Source organism: Symsagittifera roscoffensis, chromosome 2, assembly GCF_963678635.1.
Source record: "Symsagittifera roscoffensis chromosome 2, txSymRosc1.1, whole genome shotgun sequence".
Lineage (NCBI taxonomy): Eukaryota > Metazoa > Xenacoelomorpha > Acoela > Convolutidae > Symsagittifera > Symsagittifera roscoffensis.
Window position 1 is genome coordinate 21,098,435 of NC_087063.1, and position 25,370 is coordinate 21,123,804.

The 25,370-nt window shown below is 37.2% G+C and overlaps 1 protein-coding gene across 7 annotated transcripts in view; it reads right to left on the minus strand.

Moving 5' to 3' along the window:
• Positions 1 to 2,463: 2,463 nt before the first annotated feature.
• The window catches only part of LOC134838902 (chloride channel protein D-like), an 83,054-nt gene continuing 60,147 nt past the window's right edge, over positions 2,464 to 25,370 (minus strand). For all 7 annotated transcript variants that reach the window (XM_063854213.1, XM_063854212.1, XM_063854206.1 and 4 more), the window contains 8 exons: positions 25,071 to 25,210; positions 15,304 to 15,475; positions 14,118 to 14,298; positions 13,595 to 13,761; positions 4,271 to 4,438; positions 3,934 to 4,036; positions 3,776 to 3,859; positions 2,464 to 3,549 (listed from right to left, as the gene is read on the minus strand). In XM_063854213.1, the coding sequence (XP_063710283.1) occupies positions 2,716 to 3,549; positions 3,776 to 3,859; positions 3,934 to 4,036; positions 4,271 to 4,438; positions 13,595 to 13,761; positions 14,118 to 14,298; positions 15,304 to 15,475; positions 25,071 to 25,210 (1,849 nt within the window). In that variant the 3' untranslated portion in view covers positions 2,464 to 2,715. The remainder of the gene's footprint in view (positions 3,550 to 3,775; positions 3,860 to 3,933; positions 4,037 to 4,270; positions 4,439 to 13,594; positions 13,762 to 14,117; positions 14,299 to 15,303; positions 15,476 to 25,070; positions 25,211 to 25,370) is intronic.

Here is a 25,370-nt window from a genome sequence, read left to right on the forward strand (position 1 = left end):
CAAAACATTTTATGAAAATCCCTGCTTTATTTAAACATTTCACAAAGAATTTCTGACCAGCAAATTAGAGTAGACATAAAGTATTCCAGGTCAGAAATAAAGAATTTTCTCGGTACGGGTAGAATAGACTGTTGCTATTAAAGAAGCACATAACCTATGGACACATATTGAGTTAGAAAACAATCGATGAAAAAGGGGGGAAAAGAAAACTTGTTTGATAAAAAAATTTTGGCAACCTTGAAACTGTGAAATCTATGATAATAATATAGCAGTGTGACAGTGCTGAAGTACAACAATGCCGAAAATTGTTTAGCATACTGTTTTACTCATCCCAAATCACTGACAAGTAAGTTAATTCGAATCGTTGGAAGTTGAAAGAAACAATTAGCCATTTTAATTGCTGTCGCTTGTTAAACAAACAAAGTTCCACCAGTTTCCCCGCACGGCGCCATTAAATTTTTTGAACAAACAATTAAACTTAGCAAATTGTCAGTTTTTCTTCTCGGTTTCGCTCCCAAAACGAAACAGTATTCATGCAAAATTGCCAACAATTCACAAACAGAACTCAACACTAAAATATCATCAATTTTTGGCATGGTTGAACACATTTTCAGTTTCAAGACTGCTCTGTTGTACTTCGGCGCTGATGAACGCCCCCATAATAATTTATCAGGAATTTAGTCTGAAAAGTTTTTTTGGACTCAATATCACAATTGAGAAACTTTACTTGAATGCTCCATAACCATCTTGTTTACCAGCACAAGCATTTGGAAAACGCGCCATTGAGAGACACCTGACAACGGACGAGTAGATCGAATAGTCATCTGCAAGGCAGCAGTAAATTTACTTCTGTAGCAAAATGTCATATAGAACGCTGCTATAAAAGAATTTTGTATACCTTCTGCGTGAAAATAATTTGACAAGATTATTGCAGTTCCTTTTTACGCCCCCAGATGGACAGTATATAAATTAACCTTTTTTTGCGAATTTTTTTCAATCGCAGTTGTCTTATTACCCATAGATAAGCTTGATCATTTATTCCTGAAAGTTCTAATATCATTCAGAGAGACTGTCATCGTTTTTAGCAGTTCTCTCAATATTCATTTTTTTTCCTAGACTGAACTAACTAAATTAGCTTCAAAGTATAATTTCAGTTTACAGCTGCCGATATTTTTGGCGCCTAAATTGGCGCTTATTGTGACTATTACTTTTAGTATCAGAACAAATTAACACAATTTTCTTGACATGTGATTACTTAAAATGAAGAAAAAATTTGCCTTCGGGTGTGTGTTGGTTCAATTTTTTACTTTCAGCGCAAAAAAGTTATCATGAATAAACGTGAGGCAGAATCGAGTATTATGTTATAATAAATCCCGTTCAATAGGGGACGGATCTAGGATTTTCTCGAGGGGGGGGGGGGCGGAGTTTCAAAAAATTTTCGAAAATTTTGACGACCTTTTTTTTGGCCAACCAAATTGATATTCCGAACTCTCCCAAACCACTAAAAAACCCTGTTTTGGCCAAACTTTTCTGCGTCGCAAGCAAATTTTGAAAAACAGGTCAAAAAAAGCGTTTCGCCCCCAAAGTCGGCCCCTGCTTTATAGCGTTTCCAGATTGCTTCAAAATTATGTTTAGTCGACTCAAAAAATATCAGATGAAATAATCGATCTCTGAAGTTTTGAATGTAATGGCGAGAAAAGGCAAAGCCTAAGGAATCAAGTCTTAATAACGAAACTAACAGAAACTTCCATTGGCAATTCCGATTCTAAAAAATTTTCAATTAGCAATTCAAATTCAAGAAAGCAAAAGGAAGCAAGATATTTGCAGGAAGCAAAGAAAACTCCAAATACTACACAGCAGAAAGTACCTGAGCTGAAACCATTTCAAATAGACAAAAAAATAAGATCCCCACAAATAAATTACGCGAATTACACTACGAATAACAAAGCGACATAATTTGAAAAAAAGATCATTTTATTTTTTTTTCAAATTGTGGTTCGAACTTCTTTTTCTTCAAATTGTGTTTCGCTTATTGCACAGCAACCGGTTATCCTTGCTTTTTTCTACGCAATATCAGTTACTACAAACAGTTTGAAACGATATAGTGACAAATCATTTAAAAGGATATCTCATATGGTTCACGAAGAGGTGATCGTAAAAAAATATGAAGGACGAGGCTCTGTCGTTGGTAGTGTTTAGCTCCTGATTAGGGGCTCCATCCCCAGCTCACATCCTTTAAATCTTACCCGGAATCCGAGAGCTAAATTCTAAAAATGTATTTTTCGATAAAAAATATCCATAGCTAAAAAAAGGCTGAAATAATGAAGTGCCAGTGAAGTAGGCGTACCTAAATGCTCACTAATATGGCGCTTAGTTAAGTTTGAATGCGAAGAAATTATTGAACTTTGTTCTTGGAAAAAAAACCTTTGTTAATATGATTAATTAAATTAAAATATTGTTCTATAAAAAATAATATCAACTATATGAAACATAACAAAACAACTGAAGTTCGAACAAAGTAAAATAATTTCCACCTAAGGTAGAAAAAATTGTGACCTTAAGACGAAGAGCTCAAAACTACTTTTAAAAACTCGAGTACTCCAGACTCATAATTCAGAACTTTTTGAACTTTCTTCGTGACTTAGCTTGAATTTAATTGCTAGATTTGGGCATTAGGATTGGGCATTTGACTATTTGCATTGTGCAGTAACAAAGTTACAAAACGGCAGATTCACACGTCGTGTTTTCTATGTGGATGCTCTTACTGGCCGAATCGGCTTTGTGTACCGTCGGCTGATCTTCCTTCCCGTCAACATGTTCTTCGACTTGCTTCGAATTCACACTCGGCCGAGGGTTGGATCCGTTCATCCCATTACACATTAAAAGGTCAGGTTTCTTAGACCGCTGCTCTTTGGTTTTATTGGCTTTAGTGGGCAGTGATTGGTTAGTCTTAGCTGTTGTGGCGGTGGGTTTGGGTTTGAGTGTTTCCATAGCAATATGTTCCTGGACCTTGTTGCCTCCTCCGTCTATTACCATATCGGGTGTTCCTAGAGGCGAATTTAGTGAACTTGGCTGTGAGGAAATAGTTGACAATCTTGGTTCTTCTTCAATATCTGTTGATGTTCGAACTGTTATAACACCCTTAGAAGCCAGCGGTTTCGACTGTTCCTTCAGACCTCGCGCTGACTCTGGATCTTTTGTGTTTTTACCCGTTGTTGTCGTTGTTCCGGTGACACTCGCAGTTCCTCCTCCGCCGCCGCCGCCTCCTGGAGGAGGATCTGTCTTAGAGTTTGTTCGGTGTCCGGCTGCTGCGGCGTTTTCGGGTGTTGCTGCGGTGGTAGCGGTGGTGGTCGCAGGGTGGTATTTCTCGAACAGGCGTTCCTCTAGACTGAACCCCATGAGGTCTTTGCGGGTGATGATGCCCTTGACATGGTTGTTGTGGTCCACGACCACCAGGTGTCGCAATCCCAGACTCCTCACTATTATGTAGGCCCGATGTAAGGAGAAGCTCTCTTGGACACAAGGTGCTGATTGATTTATGTAAGGTAGCTGAAAAAATGCCATATTCATATTTCAACCAAAAATTCAATTCGAATGAAAAGTTAATGTAATTTGAGACAGTATTTAAAACTCACTCTAAAATTTTTAGACATTCCAGTAGTCTGATGCTTTCATGATTTCATTAAATTTTAAAACTTAAATGGAACTAACGATAACGTGTTTCCAAGCGATGACTAGCTTGTACACTTTTTAACAAAAAAAAGAGAATAATTACCAAATTGATGTATTTATTTGAGCAAGAAGACGTTCTGTACAACTGGGTGATGGTTGAAGCCTTCTCGCTTCTATTTCTTTTCAACTAAAACAAAAAGAAACAGTTAGCAGTTAACTTGTTCGAGTTAAAACCGAGAAGAGCTGATTTGAGGTGACTACCTTATTGTAGCTGACGTTTGGATTGCGTGACAAGGTCGCATAGGATACTTTTTTTCTGTCTTCGTAGAGATCCGGAGTCCGGATGAGAACCATGATTTCATTCCTGAAAAAAAAACGATGGAATTGCATCCGCGTTAACTTTTCTCAAAGTCACACTATGGATCACACTTTGGTGCATTTATTTCATGCTATTCATTAACTTTCATTTTAAGATTACAGGGATTCTATTATGCGGAAACAATAACTCGGCAGTTTTTCCCTGAGAGCATTTTTCCCATGATCGCAGGTTTAGATTTAAAATGAATCAAATTATGCGCAGTTATGAGTTGTGACTGACTTTGTGATGGTTCCTCGGAAGGTCCTCCCGTCCATGCCTACCACAGGGAATCCCCCGTGGCCTGTTGTCATGAGCAGACGGGAAAGGTAGCCGACAGACTCGAACACCCGCACCACGTACACAGGAGCACTCATGACGTCACTCGCCGTGAACAGTTCCAGGTTCACGCTAAAATGCAGAAAGACGCCGTGAACAAATTAGTGAACATGATAGAAGGAAAAAAATAAATTTAACCGTAGAAAATTCTGTGAAAAATGCAGGTTCAATATCTTTAATTCACTGAACTAAGATTGACTCGTTTATTCTTTAACGGTTAACAACAATGAATCCAAACATCGCAGACTAAACTTAAGGTTGGCAGGTATTAATTAATTAGTAGCCGCACCAGACACATAGCTAACCAATGGCGCCAACACGTAATATATGATTAGATACTATATATGACATTCCCTCAACAATCAATTTTCAAACAACTGTTTTAAAATTATCCAACGGAAATGTTTGAGTTTTAGACCAGCGGTAGTCCACCCTCTCCCTGGGCATGAGTTTTAGTTTAACAAGTTTCTTGAGTTTCCTTTTTCACTCCCTCTTTCAAATGTGCCTTCCTGCTCAATTAGTGTCCCGCTCTCTGTCTTCCTCTCCTTTGGATGTTCTCGCTTTCAATATACTATCTATCATAACCCCGCCGAATTTAGATACCGCCGTCCGCTTCCTGGTACTTTTCCGTGATCCTGTTCCATCTTCTGATTCTTGACTAGAGTATGATACGAGACGTAAGCGTCGTACTCGTTCCCCTTTCTTTTTAGAATGTTTCCCCCCTCGTCCTTCGTTACTCAAATTTGGGGCACTCCCCCCTTGCTCGTTGCTCATAGTCTGGACCTCCGTGTCCACCCCCTGGGATTTTCCAGCTCCGCTTCCTTCGGATAAGTTTGGTCTTCCAATTCCGTCTTCTACATCGTTATTCATTTTTGGTTCATTTCCTTCCACATCTCGCCCTGGTGCTATTGTTGAGTTCCCTGCGTGTTTGGAAATTGTTATTGGCTCGTACTCCGAATCCGAATCGTCCTCCTCCGCTGGTGAAAATTCTCGCACTCTGTTATCAGCCTTACTCTGTGCGCTTGCTTTACTCTGTGTGCTCGTCCCCGCCGCCTGTTCGTTCGCTGCTCGCTTTAGTTCCGCCCGACGTTGCAATGCACTCATAGCTGGGAGTGGTAGTGTTAGCTTACTCGCGGTAGTTGGCGCGTTCGATTTGATGACTTTCTCGGCAACCCCACTTTTCCTAAGTACAGAGCCATTTGCTAGAGTTATAGTGTGCTTAGATTCGCGAATTACTTTTTGGTTTATGGGTCTATACCTTTTATTGCTATCCTTGAGTCGTTGGAACAACAGTTCGGTCCGTTTACTTGGCTGTTTAGACTTTCCCCCACAAGCCTGTTTCCCGTCCCCGTCAGCCATTGGTGTTCCATCCGCCGCCGAAACTAGTTGATTTTGTGTCAGTCGCCTAGGGTGATTCATATGATCGACATCAAACTCCACGTCGGATCGTTCTTCCCAATCCGTTGCCATGGGTTGGATGTTCCTCGGAGCTCTGGGGTCAGTAGAATCTAAATAGGCAGATTTTTGTTTCAACACTCTGGCCCAGTTTAGGTTTTGCAGGGTTGGCTTTTTCGTAAGATTTCGCAGTACCGTATTGGCTTCTCTGCCGTGATGAGCTTCAAACGGCGATATTTTGAGAGTAGCATTTGGGGCAAATCTTAGAGCACTCAAGGCTCGTTCTAACATTGATTCTAAGTTTCCACTATCTTTTTCTTTAGCGTAAGTTAAGACAAAGTTTTTCAGACTGCCAATGGTACGTTCGACACACCCGGTGGCGCGATGATCATTCACGGGTGAATAAATTATTTCAATTCCTTCGGAATTGCAAAATGATTTAACTGCATTCGATGTGAAACTTGTACCTTGATCCATAAAAATTTTCCTAGGGACACCATGTTGAGATATGTATTGTTTAATGAACTTAAGGACCTTGTCGCTTTTATTATTTCCGCAGATCATTGCAGAGGGCCAACGTGAGAATCGGTCAACCGCTACCAAGACATATTTACTTGATTCATTTAAGTATCTAATTGGACCCCAAAAATCAAGCTGTAGGCATTCGTTCGGCTCGCGTGGTTCATAGATCTTCCCAACATCACCTTTGGCGCATAATGGTTTAAGGCTTTTACCTGCATCGGTGCATTCCTTGCATCCATCCGCAGCTGCGACTAAACTCCGGTGGAGATAGGGAAACCAGACATCCCTCGCAGCGTCGAACATACTCGAGCGCCCATGGTGAAACGCATGTATCCGATTAACCACAGCCTTCCTGAGTGGTATGGGGATGACGAGTCGTTCGTCCATCCACAGACAATTTTCCCGCACGTGGAAATCATGTGTGTGCTGTCCGAGGTAGGCACCCATTGCTCTGACCTTCTTTTCCAAATCCGGGTCCTTACTCTCCACCAGTTCTTTTATTGCGCGCATCTGGGGGTCCCCTTTATAGTTCGCTTCCACGAGCTTCAGGTTGAATAGCTCCGGCAGTGCACTGCTTTTGCGGACTATCTTGCAGTCCCGGGGGATTACTGACATGATGACGTTCCCTCCTGCTGGGTATGCCGCCGGAAAAAGTTCACCTCCGAATGCCGAAGGAATGGAGATGACTGTGTTGCATCGAATGTCCCTGGTGTGATGCGTCTCCGCCTCCAATCGTGCATCCACAATCTCCACCTCGCTGCTACTGCCGCTCGTTATTTCTGGATGTTTCAACAGTAATTTAATTAATTTCTTCAAATTAAGTGATGTCATTGTAGATATGTGTATTTTGTTAGATCGATAACTTGTTTTGTTAAATGGAGGACTACTGTTTACTGTGGAATTAATATCAGACTCACAAAGTTTACATTCGGTGATTGACTTTACTACTTTTGCGCTTTCCCGGTCATTACACTCAGCTATTCGTTTTAGTGGCTTCTGATTGGTCAACCGACGGTCACGCGTTTTGACGCCCTCTTCCGGTGGAATGTTAACTTTATCGTTTCCAACTTGAATATCTTTAGCTGAAACAATTGATTCCTTTGATGCTTTGATGATCCCTTTATTGGTATCAATATATCCGAGTGAATTGGTAATTGATTTCAATTTTGCCACTGTGAAAGTGTTATCATAAAGACTAACTTTCGTGGCTTCCCCCACCGGATGCCTTGAAAGGTAATCCGCCAGGCCAATTTTAGCCCCAGGCATGTGTTCAATGACAAAATCAAAGGGGATAATTCTATCAATCCAGCGAGTTAATCGACTGAACATAGTCTTGTTTTTCTTATTGTTCCCATTCAATAAAGATAGCAAAGCCTTATGATCTGTCACCACAGTAAATTTCCGCCCGAAAATATAATTTCTGAAGTATTCGGAGCCCCAAACTACGGCCAGCATTTCTAGCTCATTCGTCGAATATTTCTTTTCGGCCGCATTTAAAAACCGGGACGCAAATGATATTGGTCGCCAACCCTCGGTGCCTAGTTGTTCGAGTACCGCCCCCAAACCGTTATGGCTTGCGTCGCACACGATACGTATATCCTTATGTACGGCGAAATGCTTAAGTTCGACAATGTTCGCGACTTGTTTCTTAATCGATTCGAACGCTGTTTGGCAGTCAATTGTCCAGAGGAATTCGTTCTTCTTACTTAGAAGTGGACGTAGAGGCGCCGAAGTTTCCGCTAACGCCGGGAAGTATTTGTGAAGACTATGGATTGACCCCATGAACGATTTCAACTGAGAGAGCGTTTTCGGGGCGGTTAATTTGTCAATTGGATCTGTTTTCCGCACCATTGGTGTAATCCCTGATTTCGTAATCCGGTGGCCTAACCACTCGCAAGTATTTTTCGCAAATTGACATTTTTCTAGCTTCAAAGCCATATTTTCTTTATCGAGTTTCGTTAAAATCTTCTCCACTAAAGCGATATGTTCGATCTTGGTACCTTTCGAAATTACTAATATATCATCAATGAAAGCATGCGCGCACGGAAATTCAGCCAGAATGGCATCCATGACCCGTTGAAATTCCGCCGGCATGGTTGTCAATCCGTAGAATCCTGTTTTGAATCGATATGTACCAGTAGAACGGCCTCCCACCAATGAAAAATTGCAATGTTTACTAGTGTTTTCATTTAAAGGAAGTTGACCGTATGCGTACGTGAGGTCCATCATTGTAAAAAAAACATCCCCCTGTTTGCGTTCGCTGATAGTTTGCCCTACGATGTCCATTAGTTCTTCAATATTGGGCATTTGGTATTTATTCTTATGCACTTGTTTGTTTAGTTCTCTAGATTCCAGTGCAAGTTTTACAGAACCGTCCTTTTTCACGGTGATGACAATAGGTGAAACAAAATATTTGTCTGAACATTCTTCCAACTTTTGGATATGACCCTGTCCCAACAGTTTTTCAATCTCCTTATCGACTTTTTCCTGTAATGTTATAGGTACTCGCCTACCTTTTTGTTGAATTGGAGTTAGGTTTTTGAAGAAATCTGCCTGCACCTTATAATTTCGAATGCGCCCTACCCTGTGAAAAAGATGTTGAAATTGCTTACAGAAATGTGTCTGCCACTCATCCAGGTCATTGTCCATCGCCACAGTTCCTTCCGTGGTATGTATGCTTTTCACCCCTTCTGTCGATGGTGCTTGTACCAGCATCAGTCCTAGTGAGGGCATTAAATCCCTGCCAATAATAGACGGTCGGCACCCTCCGATGACGTTGATATCCGACGAACAAGTCCATCCATTGGAATGAAGCGTGACTTGCATCTTTCCCAGAAATTTTAACGGATTGTTTCCGTAATCGCGGAATTGGTCGTCTTGTAGATTCAGCGGTTTCAATTGTACGTTGACTGTCCCCAGGGTACGTTTTAGTTCCCCAATAGTGAAGATGGATATTGGCGAACCACTGTCAATCCAGGCTTGAGTTGCTTTGCCGTTGATTCTTAAGGCTAGTTTGGCCCCCGCGACTTTTAATTCCGTTTCCTCCTTCCGCCGAATTGACATAACCACATACTCCGTCGAACTATCCGAATCCCATCCATGTGCCGGTGTCTTTGAATCAGTCACCCATCCGACAGAACTTCCGTAATTGGATGCACTCTCCTCCGGATAATCTTGGGTAGTCCCGCCATTGGTGTCATCCTCATTTATCATGCCTACGCGACCCCTATTCGCCGATCGACGTCCTCTACAAGTTCGCTCATAGTGTCCCATTTTCTTGCAAAAATTGCAGGTTACATTTCTTGCTGGGCACTTTGGAATGTGGTCCGGGGTAAAACCACTCTGGTCGCAATTGTAGCACTTGCGATCTGCTGCTCCTCCGCGGCCCCTTGTGCCGCCCCTGCCAAATCCACGTCCGCCTCTTTGGAATGGACGACGGTACCCTCCTCTAATTGCGCTTATAGGCCCCGCTTTAATTTGTAGTGAACCCGCTGGTGCCGCAGTAAGTCCCCCACCGGATACTTTATACGACTTTGCGTATTTGTCCCCCCGTTCATATGACAAAGCAATCCGGTAGACCTCATCTGGTGTCTTAGTTGAACGGCATAGCTCCGTTTGGGCTTCCTTGTTGGACATATTTACTATGAATACATCACGTAACACCCGTCATTCCAATGTTCCCAATGAGCATCTAGCGGCTAGTCCACTCAAAACGGAGTGAAATTCTTCTAGCGTTTCCCCGTCACGTTGTTTCCGAGATAGTAGCTGATACGTCTCGAATGTTTCGTTTCTTTCCTTGCGGAAAACACTCTCAAATTCATCCAAAACCCGTGGATATCGGGTAGTCGCCAGGTCCAGATGGGGCTTCCGGTTATGTAATTCGTCCTGTCCACGTTCCCCCAAACACAAATAGAGGTTAGAAATTAGTGTCTGCTCTGCTTCCACTCGATTTTTCCCATTCACCTCCTCTGGCAGACCGGTAATTTGCGCCTCAGTGAGCGTATTAGCAAAATAAAATGCCGTCGGATTGAATGAATGTTTTGCTATTACACCCCAGGTGAATCGTGTAATCCAATGCTCCCACAACATTGGTGCTTCCGTACATTTACTCGGCCAAAATGCCGTAATTCCCAGTGGATTTTTCCCTGATCCCGCGCTTTGTCCTGCTTGCTGCGCCATGTGAAAAATGCAGGTTCAATATCTTTAATTCACTGAACTAAGATTGACTCGTTTATTCTTTAACGGTTAACAACAATGAATCCAAACATCGCAGACTAAACTTAAGGTTGGCAGGTATTAATTAATTAGTAGCCGCACCAGACACATAGCTAACCAATGGCGCCAACACGTAATATATGATTAGATACTATATATGACAATTCATAGAAACTTTTGCACCTAAACACAGATGAGTTCGCACCTGAATATCAATTTTTGGCTGGCTTTACAATTATTTGAAGAAATAATTATCATTTATTTACAAATTTGCTTCACAAGAACTCAAAATCAATTTGAAATCTAAGTCAGATTCCAGCATAATAACGGACTTAGAATATCAAATATACTGCCACTTTATAAATTATGCGTCTGCTTCAGAAAATTTACGTTTTCAGCTGAAGTCTGAGCAAATTAATTCAAAGCGCGGTTGTCATATTTTGACGTTTATTTCCCGGAATGATTCCAATTTATCGGATTTCACAACACAGACGCCTACCTATAAGTTGAACTGATTCCAATTTATCGGATTTCACAACACAGACGCCTACCTATAAGTTGAACTGAGTTTGCAAATATAAAATGAGTCTTTTTATTTTCTCAGGCAGTTTTATCTCATTCAATCTAGGTTTTGGACTACCTTCAGGAAACAACTAAACTGCATAGGAAGAACTAAATTTACAGCTGTATTAATACCAATCAATACCGCGAAACAAGAGGGTTTAAAATGAAAGCTTTCCGCAACATGTACGTCATTCAAAACTTATATCGATCAATTCTTATTGAATTCGCTTCGCGAAATTGAATCGATGAAATTTAGGGCAAACTTTAAGACGACTAGAAGTCGACTGTCTTAAAATTTCCTCTTAGGGCATGCCTAATTCTATTTTAGGGAACGTGGGAAGACAATTTGAGGATGGGATTAATTTTGGTTTTTTCCTTAACTCTCAGCGACAGGGCACAAAAGACATTTTCAGACCAGTTATCCTATTTTTAGACTGAAGCTCAAATTAGACTGGTCTTTCAACTATTCTTTGGGAAAAGTACAAGGCCGTTTCTTTGTTTTAACAAACGGTTAGAGGAAAGTTAAAGTAAGAGTTATTACAAAGATTTTGGAGCCAATTTTCATCTTCAAGACGATCAACTTTTGGTAATTGCGAAAATATAGGTAACCTTTTATCAATGAGTGGCCCAAAAAAAAACAAAGCACAATAGATCACAAGACAGTTTCGGTCAAACGTCTCTTGAATTAAAATCGGGTCAAATTGCTTGACCGTATAGTAGAATCTTTTTGTTCTGACCACCTGCGAAATGAAGAAGAACATTCGGCAATTTTTTTCGAGCCAGATCAAATATATGTCAAAGAAACGTCTCATCGGTACTGTGGTGAACCAATTGTGATTGGTGCAAAAAGAACTCCCCCAGGATTGAGCAATAGAGTCAATGTCTTACCTAAATTTTTTTCTATTTTTTTTTACCGTTGGTTCAAATATAATTCTCTTTTTGTTGCAGATTAATATACCCACTTGAATTTTTCTCCTACATAAATTTACAGAAATTTGGTTAAAGGACCGTGGTCGGAACATTCTGTGCTGCTTGTACAGCAAAAAAACTAAGCTTTTTTAAATTGAGCTTCTATTTAAGCAAGCAAAATCACTGCTCATACATAGGTCTTATGCAAATGCTTCCTGAAACTTGTCTCACATTTTTATAAAATGGATAAAATTTCAGGTTGCCGTGCAAGTAGCACAGAATGTTCCGACCGAATTCATGAAAAAGCTTAAGGTAATTTTTAGTGTGTGATGTGACGAGAAAACTATACAAAAAGTGTACAAGGTTATCAAATTAGGCGAAGTTGAGAAAACATTTGTATTCAAAAAATGATCAACCAAAAAAAATCTGAAAACCTGTTGCACAATAATTTTTCGTTTTTTTTTTCAGAAAATTTTCAATTTCCGTTTCTCAATAACCTATTTCATGTAAAAAACCCACTGACTTGCCTAATTGCTCGAAATTACACCAAAAAGCAAACCGATACGTTTTTAATGTGATTCGAATCAAGAACGAAAAGCTTTTTTATGATATATCACTCAACCCATTCCAATGATTATTTGTGGACCCTGACTTTGCGCGCGAAAAATTAAAATCTACCTGAAGACAAAAACTTCCCCATTTTCAATAGTGGGATCAAACATCTTAGAGGTGAGTGCCGAAGTACAAGAATAAAAACATGTATTTAAACATTTAAAGGCCACTCGATGAAAAAGCTTGTGTAATAAACATAGAGGCGAAGCTGCTCTTCACAAACAATTTCGAGAACACGGTCAAAAAGCAGCTCTATCAAGTGAAATAAGAAAAAGTCGAAATAAGCCTTGAATTAGCAAAAACTCGGCTATGTGTCGGATTCCAATCTGCGACCAAGCAAATTTGAGTATCATCCTTTAACCACTCAGCCACGGATGCTTGAGCTCCCAAACAACTAGCCACCAACAACACAGCAACATATGTTAATAACTGCCAATTCGATGCAGCCTACCGATTCAAAAGTAGCAATTTTATTTTGCGACTCAGGTCGGAAAAAAAGAAATTTCGTACTTGCACTTTGCTTTGCAAGTGTACAGAATGACAGAAAAAATACTGCCATGTTTTAGCGGCCATATGGTTGCTAAAAGTATAACTCTTTGAGAATCGATTGAAGCTCTAATTGCTTGAAAAACATCAAAACCTATCGCTTGATGAGCTCGCTGTAAAAAACTTCAATTTTAAGGAACTGATGTAAGCTATTAAAACAAATTGAAATAGGTCAAAGTTTTTTTTTTGCTTAATGATTTGCTTTTATATTTTCTCAATTTGTGCAAACCGATTGAAGCTTAGAATTTTTTTTTGAAAAGCATCAAAGTTTAACACTTAATGAGTTGGCTAAAAACCTAGTTTTCGAGTTAAAACAAATAATTTTTTTGACAGAAGCTGTGCCCTCAAACCGCCTAATAATTCTGCAAGTAAACTACACGAGTATTTTACTTTTATTCAGCTAGAATAACTGTTTCTGAAAACCCTTCCCCTTTTTATACTAATTTTTAAACTGACTGAACTCACATTCCCTTGTTGTTGTAGACTGTTGGTTCTGCGTTGAGGAATGGAATACATCTGAGCTCTAAGAGGGCGTGGTACAGGGGATGGGTGAAGTAGTCGCCCACCCACTTGGCCACCATGATTGACACCATGATTGGTAGCAGAAACATGACGTCATTCGTTATCTCCAGCTGACAAAACAAGTTCATGTGGAAGTTCCTCTGCTTGATTACATGATGTATTTTTAAAAAGACAAATTTTAATCCGACAACTAATTCTTTTCAGCCAAAACTGAAAGACAACAATTTTGGCTGAAAACCATAAGCTAGAGAATCATCCTCTTAATTTCGAATTTAAGCTCAAGTTGCTTACTAATTGAGAAAGATTTACTCAATCAGACAAAAGTCACAGCAATATGTTGATTTTTTCAGTTTTCCTATTGAGCTGTTGTACTAAAATGCTGTAGTCTTTTTTGCCTAGCGCTACAAAAGATGTCGTTAAAATGTGCAGTGAGGACATTGTTCACTTGACTGTCCCTGGATCTTACCATGATAACGGTGAGAGACATGGTGAGTCGGGCCACTCCGCCGAAGAAGGAGGCTGCCCCGATTAGAGCGAATGCCCCTGGATCTATCCACATCCAGTACCTGTTGCCCAGGATATGGTCTATGCCTATGATGTCCACCAGACCCCGACCCACTATCCGGCCGAACAGACCACCGATTACTCTGAACACATAAATGAACCCTTAAAATTAACCTTTTTAAACCCTAATAACTTTTTCAACAAGCTTTTAGAAGACTTTTTAATGAGCTTTATCCTGACATTTTGATCATTTTTGCGACAATTCATCCAAAAGTACCTCAAATACGTTAGCAATAGGAGGAATATTCAGGATTTACAGCTCATGTTAACAGTCCTGTTGAAATCTCAATTTGAAAATAAGTCACACAAGACCGCTCGTTAAAAATATGGTAAGAAACAGTTGGAATTCACAGCTGATATTAGTCCTTTTGAACTCTCACTTTGGAGAGTATAGGTCAAACAAGAATACATATATAAGCGCAAAGCTCTGAATGTTCCGACTGTCCATCAACCTTGCTAAAACATTTGTACAAGTGTTTGATAGTGTTCTGAATTTAAAAAACTGTTCTTTGATTTTTCCGCACCCAAAGCAATACCTAGTACCAGGTGACAACTCCGAAACCAGTAGGACCTTTTAGCTCGCCCAAACGCAGCTTGGAATGATTACTTGCACCCGTTTGGTTTCAGCGCATCAACATTCTTGCCCTAACACGTTAAGCATTATAGATAAATAAATAACGAGCAAACACTAATCCTGCTATTTGGTCAAATAAGTCATTTTGAAAGATTCGTTAGTAGGTCTAAAATTTACATTAACTTAACTGTTAAATCATTTCATTAAAGAGGGAGATTACTAGATACTAGATACAAGAAACCATTCTAGATACCGTTACTAAACACCATATGGGGGGGAGGTATTTTAAAGGGATCGCAATCAGCTTGTCTCATTTCATTTCAGAACAGTTTTGGGTGCGGTACATTTCGCCACGCAGAAATAACTGAGATAATGAGATTTGTCCTGAAATTTTGATCATTTCTGCGACAATTCATCAAAAAGTACCTCAAATACATTTTTAGCATCATAGATTAAAGCTTGAAAGCATGCAGAACTCTTTTAAAACTATCAGCAGAACTAATCGGCAACTCACAGCATGGGGACTACAGTTCCGCATGAGATGTGTGAGCCGGCGGCCCATGCGGCCAGGAAGAAGTAGATAACGAGCACACTGATCAAACTGAGGTAGCTGAAGTCCATGTGAGTGTCCCGGGAGAACAGGTGTCCTATCGCGTGCTCACCCGTCCCATACAACAGTACACCCACTAAACAAAAAAACCCAGGTTGCTTTACATATACTTACATATAGCACAGAACTTTCAGACCGCCGCATTTTCAACAAAACATGTTATTTTTCTATTACAATTTTCAAAATTGTACTCTTTAACATAACCGATTCGACCGTGTCGCTTTAAGTGACCACATAAAACTATTGATGATTAGTTGGTGTTTTATGTCTGATTTAGACAACCTCATATCATATTAAGTCATGTCAGTCGTGATTCGGATTCGAAATAAAAATCAATTCGAAATTCGGATGAAGTTGTCTCAGTTTTGAGAAAAACTAGTCTGAACCATTTCTTTTTCAAACTACGCTAGACAAAATGTATTAAGCTTTATTTAACTACTACAACTTCAACGCTGTTTTAGCTATTATTACCTCTCACACTGGCTGTTTTTCAACTAATTTTAAAAAATCATAATCGGAAATTCAGTAAACAAAACAAAAAACTTGATTGACGTTTTTGAAACTTCAACTTTAAAATAACATGTTTTAGCTCTCTAAATTTAAAAAATATTTGTGATCGACAAACATTTCAAAAAATTAGACCATTTAGAAAAAATTTGATCAAAAGGTTATTTTTCAAAAACGTTAGAAATCTGAAAATTGAAATTCACACTCGAAATAAAACCATTCAAAACTTTTGCACCATTTCTGCTTTCTTAATAGGAGAGCGTAATTTGTTTTGTTTTGTGACGGAATTGAACTTAAAAAAACTGAAAAATGAAACCAAAAATTAAAATTGAACGTGATCAAATTTTGCGACTTTTCATGAGAAAACGAAAAAAAAAAACAATCACGATCTACCCAAATGTCATAATTACTTAATAATTTGAAAATTTGTTCTGTATGATTTAGTTTTTTTAATCAGTGTGGTCGGCAAAATCGGTGCTGAATCCACAGCAACCAGTTGTCAGTGTTTTTAAACCGAACTCCATTTAAAAGTAAACAAAAATCATCTGAATTTTTTGCGTTTTATAAAAATGCATTTCCAACAATTGCCTACAGGGTGATGCCAAAAACATCTGAAACTGCGCTTCAAATTCTTTGAAGCGATACTTGGGCAACCAATCGCTAATGCTGCAGGAATCGTTTCGAGACGAGTTGCTTTCGAACTATTTTTTTTAAAATTTTGTTCGACAAGAACAATGTCAAATGTGATCAAGGATAAGGATAGCCGGTTCCTGTGCAACAAGCATAAAATGTTCCGACAATAATTTAAAAAGCAACCAAAATTTTTTTCAAAATTTTGCCATTTTTTTCTGCCTGGTGTAATGAAAAGATCTAAAAGAAAAAAGAGAGCTTAGGGTTAGGCAACAACTTCTCTAGAAAATTGAGTGGAAAAAAAAACAAAAAGAGTCTAGAAACTTAGAACAATTTTTGAGAAAAACTAGTCTGAACCATTTCTTTTTCAAACTACGCTAGACAAAATGTATTAAGCTTTATTTAACTACTACAACTTCAACGCTGTTTTAGCTATTATTACCTCTCACACTGGCTGTTTTTCAACTAATTTTTAAAAATCATAATCGGAAATTCAGTAAACAAAACAAAAAACTTGATTGACTTTTTTGAAACTTCAACTTTAAAATAACATGTTTTAGCTCTCTAAATTTAAAAAATATTTGTGATCAACAAACATTTCAAAAACTTAGACCATTTAGAGAAAACTTGATCAAAAGGTTATTTTTCAAAATGTTAGAAATCTAAAAATTGAAATTCACACTCGAAATAGAACCATTCAAAACTTTTGCACCATTTCTGCTTTCTTAATAGGAGAGCGTAATTTGTTTTGTTTTGTGACGGAATTGAACTTAAAAAAACTGAAAAATGAAACCGAAAATTAAAATTGAACGTGATCAATTTTGCGACTTTTCATGAGAAAATGAAAAAAAAAACAATCACGATCTACCCAAGTGTCATAATTACATAATAAATTGAAAATTTGTTCTGTATTCTTTAGTTGTTTTTTAATCAGCGTGGTCGCCAAAATCTGTGCTGAATCCACAGCAACCAGTTGTCAGTGTTTTTAAACCGAACTCCTTTTAAAAGTTAAAAAAAATCATCTTAATTTTTTGCGTTTTATAAAAATGCATTTCCAACAATTGACCTACAAGGTGATGCCAAAAACATCTGAAACTGCGCTTCAAATTCTTTGAAGCGATACTTGGGCAACCAATCGCTAATGCTGCAGGAATTGTTTCGAGACGAGTTGCTTTCGAACTATCTTTTTAAAATTTTGTTCGACAAGAACAATGTCAAATGTGATCAAGGATAAGGATAGCCGGTTCCTGTGTAACAAGCATAAAATGTTCCGACAATAATTTAAAAAGCAACCAAAAATTTTTTTTCAAAATTTTGCCATTTTTTTCTGCCTAGTGTAATGAAAAGATCTAAAAGAAAAAAGAGAGCTTAGGGTTAGGCAACAACTTCTCTAGAAAATTGAGTGGAAAAAAAAACAAAAAGAGTCTAGAAACTTAGAACAATTTTTCTATTTTTTTTGCCAAGATTTTCTAAATTTTTGGAGTTTTTGATTTCCAAACTAGCGTTATAAAACTCTAAAAACTATTTTTACTTGAGTAAAATTGAAATCGAGCACAATTAAGCTACTGATAACGGCTTAAAATAAGCATAAAGATACATGCTCCCTTGCTTTTTTTGCTCGAAATTGGATTAAAAATTCGAGGGCTTTTTCTTGACGCTGAGATATTTTTTTCGAAATTTTTTAAGGTTGTTCGAATCACCACTGAAAGCGCTGTAATACGATACATCACTCAACTCATTCTAATGACTTTTTGTGGTACCTGATTTTGCGTGGAAAACAAAAAAAAAGAAAAACTACAACACACTCGAAAACGAAGTTCTTCCCCATTTTTCAAATTGTCAGAACAATTACTTTCTTATTCGCCCTCTGGAAAATTGCTAAATCATTTTTCTTTGATCATAAAAGATTGTAAACTCATATTTTGTATTGAAAACAGTGTGATTAATCTTCGGTGTTATCTTTTGAACATTTATGCCCTAAGAAACAAAATTAGCCGGTTTCTGTGCAAGTTGCGCAGAAAAGTTCCAACCGCAGTAATTCAACTAGAGAAATTGTTGAAAAAATGTTCGAAATAAACATATTTTTATGTGGCTGACAGAAGGAAATGAATTAGATAGCTAAGCTCAATTGAAACAAGTCTGAAAAAAGATAAAAATTTAGATCAATTTTTCTCAAAACTGGAATAATTTTTTCGGTGTTCGAGTTACGGGTAGTAAGGTTTCAAAATGATTCAACTCCAGACCCAATACGAGCTTTCCTTGAGAACCCTAAAATCGGGCGAAAAAACCATCTTACGTCATAGTTTCTTCTCACTCAGTGTTATTTCACAATGAACTGAACTAAATCCCTAAACAGAAAATTGAAACTAGAGGGCAACGGAAATTACGGAACAAAATTATGCGAACTATTTTGAAATTCAATTTTATTTTTTGTTCACTACACTTGTTTTTTAATTAACGTTATTTAACACATCATATTTTCACAGAGCGATGAAACGTTGAAATTATTCTTTTTCATACCGCATAGTTTTTAAAATAACTGTTACCTTTATCAGATATATTTCAAATCAACATAAAGCCAGGAAGGCCATTTTTGGACCTATCGTTCTTTTTAGGTCGGTGATATTATAGTTTGTCGGAAATCACAAAAATGCCCAAATGTTTCATACATTTTTGCAAAATGAATTTAATCGAATTTCAAAGGTATTTTATAGTTGTTTTGGTATCGAAATTGGTATCTCTTTTTTAAAAAAAGGAAAAAAATGGTATGAAAAAAATGCTAATCATACAATTTCCATATATGGAAATTGTATGATAAGCATTTAAAAAAAATTTCTTTTTAAAAAAAAGGAAAAAAATGGTATGAAAAAAATGCTAATCATACAATTTCCATATATGGAAATTGTATGATGAGCATTTAAAAAAAATTGTGAAAAAAAAGCTTTGAACAATTGATTCAACTGCTGGCAAAACATTTAAGAGTTGTTTGGACTGCTATAACTGAAAACTTTGACTTTTTTAAATTTTGTTTTCTGAAAAAAAAACACTAGTCATACAATTTCCATATATGGAAATTGTATGACTAGCATTTTTTTGATGGCGACGACAAAATTTTTTTAAGTTTTTTTGAATTTGCCCCCAAAATTTTTTTTGTTTTTTTTTTCAACCGCAAATTGATTTTCGTATTCAAACAAACATTTTTTGAAAAAAATAAATTTTGCATGCAAAATTTAATTTTTTGTGTGTATAACGTAGTCCTGGATATAATAATATTGGCTTTTTTTCCTTTTCTCTTCATAACTTTTTTCAAAAACGCTTAAAGTTTCTCTTTCTTTTGTATGACATGTTTTTGTATGTCTTGATCAAAGTCTGGTAATTTAAAAATTCAAATTTAAAAAAAAAATCATCTTTGAAAATTTTTGCCAAAATTTAAAAGTTCGTTATTTTCGTTATAATATTTGTGTGAGACAGAATTAAAACATTTCACAAAACGTATAATTAGCATGCAGTCAACTGATTGATTGAATTTTTCTTATATCCGTATCAAAAAAATTTAAAAAGAATTTTTTTTCCGATTTTTGTTAGACAATCATTGCCTCGTAAAAGGCAAGTTACCAGGACTGATACTTCTCAAAATTTGTATCTAAATACCAAAACTTGCTACCTTCTGCTTTTTGAACCTTAAAAAGTACGCAATTGCACAATCGTTTAAGAATCCAGCGCATGATTTCATATTAATGAAACTAAGTTCCAAGTACTAATAAACATGCCGCAAGTACCGGACCAAGCTAACAACCTTTCTAGGGTAGAGGATTTTATTTTGGTGTATTGGAGGGAGGGGGGAGGATGTTTACTAGGTGTTAACTACGTACAGGTATCCTAAGTACTCGCGGGAATGGGGGGGGGGAGAAAAAAAAAGAAACAACACAGACTCTTCATTAGAATTTCAGACATTATTATGCATTTCATTATCGACGATCTCTTAACTTATACAAATAATTGCAGGACAAGTTAGTCGGTTCAATTTTTGATGAATATCGTACATAATTTTTTACAGGTCAAAAAGTGTTCTTTTAACCCCTTAGGCATATGTTTTCGGGCTTTCAAAATGGCGATAAATTGTGGCGATCAAAAGCATTTATAGGCAGAGAGTTAAATTGAACGGGGGTGTATAAAACCATAGCTTGGGGCCCTTCATTTAAGTTAAAACTCCCCGGTAGAATTGGGATGAGATTATCTGGGATTGAATGTCGCTTTAACAGACAGAACAAAAGCAGCATTAAATTTCCAGTTTCACTAATTGCATAAATGGTGTCGCCGTTAGTTCTTACGGAGTGAGGCCTGTGAGCAGACAACCACGCATTCATACTCGTCAGTAAGTAAACCAATACTATATTTACCATTCAGAATCTAGATGAGCAAGCGAACTTTAGAAATACAAAATTATTAATTATTTATTTCCAACTTTTGCTTTCTTGTCTCAAATCCAATTGGTAAATATAGTATTTGTCTACTTATTGACGAGTATGAATACGCGGTTGTCTACTTACTGCTACAGAACCGTTCCTACGGTTTTGCTTGAAAAAGGAGCGTGATAGAAATTAAATGGCGCCAAAAAATACGGCGTCAATTTGAATCGATTTTAGTAAAAGCAAGCAAAAAGAATTCATGGAATAATTTAACAGTTTCCATACGCGATACACCAGTACTCTAAATTTGATGAAATCTGAGCAGTGATGTCCATTAAAAAAAGGACAAATTGAAATTGTTCAAAAATAAATTTTTTTTTAATTTTGGCATCAATTTAAATTTTTCTAAAACAATTCAAATTTGTCTTTAGCAATTTAAATTTTTCTTAAATCTGTTTTTTTGGCAGTTTTTCGGCAATTTTTGGATACTTCCCTCAATTTTGAAAAAATAAATCGAAAGATTTTTTGGGCAAATTTGTTTGCAGCAAAACTTTATATTTTGTCGTGAAAACTTAGATTGTTTGCTTTTTCCTCGGAACTGTGAAAAAATGAAAATAATTGACAATAATAAACTGTGATATTTGGCATCGGATCAAATACCGCCCGAGCAATTGATTTTTTTTGGTTTCAATTTAAATCATTCGATTTGAATTAAAATAAAAAAAAATCATTTAAATTGATTGGGCTCATAATTCCACTTTTAAACAGGTTGAAACTTAAACAAAAAATTAAACAAATGTGAGCTGTTTTTCTAAATGGACATCACTGCATCTGAGTTGTAAAAATAAAAAACTTGGAATACTGAACATTTCATTCGACAGTGCCGAATTACAACAAAGCTGAAACAAAAAATTGAATAAGAGTGCCAAGAAAAAACATTTTAGTTCATGGTGCCGAGTTTTGTTTTGTTCAAAAGAGCCAAAAATTGAAAAAAGATGGCTCGTATATGAGGGAAACACCCTGATTGTTCTGACTGCCTGTTAGGGGGTCTCGGAGAGTTTTTGCACAAAATAAAACCAATAAACTATTATATTTGCACTACCAATAACAAATAAGAGAGCTAACAATTGAGGAGAATTAAAATGACCAAATATAGATGGCCTCAATTCAATTTGGAACAATTATGAGGGCGTTTAACTTGCTTAGCTTGAAAATTTTGCCTTTTGAAACAAAAAAAAAGTATTATTCGAGCAGCGATGCAATCCGCATTTTGATCTAGAGCAAGCAAACTCGCTAAGCAACCCAAAAACTTCCGAATTGATACCAATACACTGCCAATTTTCGTGAAATCGGTCTGAAAATAAAAAATCTGGATTATATATTTCTCAATTTCTTCGAAATACGGAACAAAAACAAGATTAAAATTTTGAATGATCGTTTATAGTAGATAAAAAGAATCTTCAAAGTTTTTCAAAAATTTTAAATGCTTCGACTTCATGAAGTTTTCAAAGCTTTCCTTTAGTTTTTAACGCTTAGAGTTTCGATTAATACGAACGTCGAAGGTCAAAATTTGCTCTCTCCTTAGTTTGAATTTTCTTCTTAATTCATGAAAGATTTTTTTCTTCGATGTTTTTTCCAAACTTCTATTTTAATGGCGATAACTGAGGCTGAGTTACCATACAACTTCCATACTAATGTCTGTTGAGCCGAGTTATTTTGAAATCCTACTTAAAGTCCAACTAAATATTTTACGTTGAACTTTTTGTTCAAAACCGATCAGGAACACTTTTTGGATTTTGTACGTTTTTAGAATTGAAAATTATATCCAAAAGGTCTCACTATGTCTTTAAGTTATAAAAACTAGAAATTGTAGGAAAAAAAGGAAAATTTGTGTTTGTTGTTTTTTCTTTACGTGTTTGTAATTAATAATTTAATTTTTCTTCGAAACCCGGATAGCCAAAAAAAATTCGTTCCGAAAAATCAAAAATTAAGCAAAATTGACTTGATACGAACAATGACTGCTTGGTAATTAGAGTTCAGGGCAGCCCCAAGCTGTAACATGGCTTAGGCTGAACATGTCCTAATGCTTGCTTCTGTTAAATTATGAATGTTGAAGCAAGTAGTTGTTAGGGTTATATAGTCTGCATATGTATGTATGTTGATGACATTTTTGCATCTGTAGCTACATTAACGATAACAAAAAATACTCTAGACACGCAGATGAAATAACACTCACAACACCTGGTCCCAATATCAATATTTTAACAGAAGTTATGATTCGATATCTAAACAGCTTCAACAACTGGCTTAAAATCAGAAATTATTCGCTGTCAAAGGACAAATCACCACATTTATCTTTTAAACCTGGAACTGTTTTCCCTTGAACCGAATGTAACTTGCAATTCGAACCCGAAAACTTCTTGGAGTTACATTGGAGCCAACCAAATCATTCTTTTTGATCATTGTAATAAGACCTGCGAAAAACTCCACGAGAGAAACAATGTTCATTATAAATTTGCAGATAAAAGAAAACTTTGGCCGGTCCAAAAAACGCTCATAGAAAAATTTGGATCACGAAACAAAGTTGCATCAATTGCAGCGCCTTCAACTAGATTAAAACAAAGTGCTAAAAACGATTGATATCACAGATTTATACGACGAAACAAATATTTTTCCGGTCCGAACTTACAGTGAAATGCCCTCAAAGCTAACAGATAATAAAGCCAACAGATAACAGCTCTCAAAGCTAACAGAAAATAAAGCCAACAGATCTCAAGATAATAAAGCCAACAGCACACCATCAACTTAACATTATTCAATCGGAACGCCAGACACTCCTTCGAACATAAATTCAAGCCTGACATTGAACACCTGCTCACCGAAAACCAGGAGAGCATCTCTAACCATGAATAAATCTGTGGAAATTTAAAAAAAATCTCACAAATTAGAAGCACATAAGTTTTTTAAAAAATGTCTAATATACTTATAAAACCACCACTAAAATTAGCAAATGAAAGCAAAATCGACCTGAGAACCAGATGCTTACTCTCGCAACTTCGATCAGGGTACTCAACTTATTTAACTTGTTATCATCATAGACTGAACAACAATGCTGTTAAGTCTGCGCAAGCTGTTTCATAGGACCACTTACCACCAAACAGTTATTCAATTCCCATTTACATCCTACCTCCCATACCATCGAAAGCTTGTGGGAGAACCCTGAAGAAGCTGTCAAACATCTGCAGCTTATCACGTAATCTCACATCACGGAAGATTTTCTCGGTTCCCCCAACTAATTAAAAACTCCACGCATGAACCGGGCATGCAGTTTCAATCAGTTCTTCTTATTCCACTAGAGAACCGGGGGGAGGCGGGAGGGGGACTGAAGTGATAGATTATACAAGACGACCCAATCAACCAAGCCAATATAAACGAAAGTTCCCTCACTCTCTCTCTCTCTCTCTCTCTCTCTCTCTCTCTGCTTGTATCTCTCAAACATTGTCAATCTCTGTTTTTCAATCAACAATTCAAGGCAGAGATCGATTTAGCTACAATAGCAACAACCAGGCCCAACCTTGTCTGTAAGCTTCATTTAATTTTCGGCTATCTAGGAACAAATTTTGTTTTGGCTATCTGGTAATGCAAATCCGTACCAAAAATTTCAGGCACTAGATTAAACCAGCAGACCTAATTTTTTATTTAAAGGTCAAATCTATTGAGCAAAGACCATATTGGGGAGATTGTAAAGTAGATCCGCACATTCCTTCATATTTTTGAGTGGAGTTTGCTTGAGACGGAAAAATATCCATGCCTTGCAAGTTTTGAGCCTATTTTGTATAGAAAACAGGAAACAGTTCATGCATAGGGATAAAAAAAAGCAGAACTTTCAAAATTCTTTTCGCTCAATGTCTATGTTTTTCTTAGGCCCGAGTGTAGTCAAGGAGCAAAAAAGCAGTAATTTCGGAAACTTCCGCTCATTTAATGGCAATTTATGAGACAACTTTTTTTCCGTCTTTTTTGGGCGATTTTTCGCTGATTTCGATCCAATCTTGGGCGGACTGCATGCATGGCGGAGCCTGGACCCGATTGAGGTAACTTTTGGCTGGTTTATTCACACGCAGTTACCTTCATTGATCGTGTTGTTGGTGTGGACTACAAACTCGGACTCCTTGTGGATCACATCTCGCACCTTGCTACACGGCCAGATGGCGTCCTTCTCTCTGTCTTTCACTACCTCCGGAATTCTTCGGTGGCACAAATTTGGTCTGCAACACACCACGAAATAAAACATATGAATATTGAGTTTTTGAAAAATTAAATAATGCAAAAAGTTTGGATAGGCAGAAGAAATTGAAAAGAGCAAGTTGCTTAAAATGAAAAATATTGCGTGCAATTTTGGCGTTTTAGACGACCATAAGATATCAG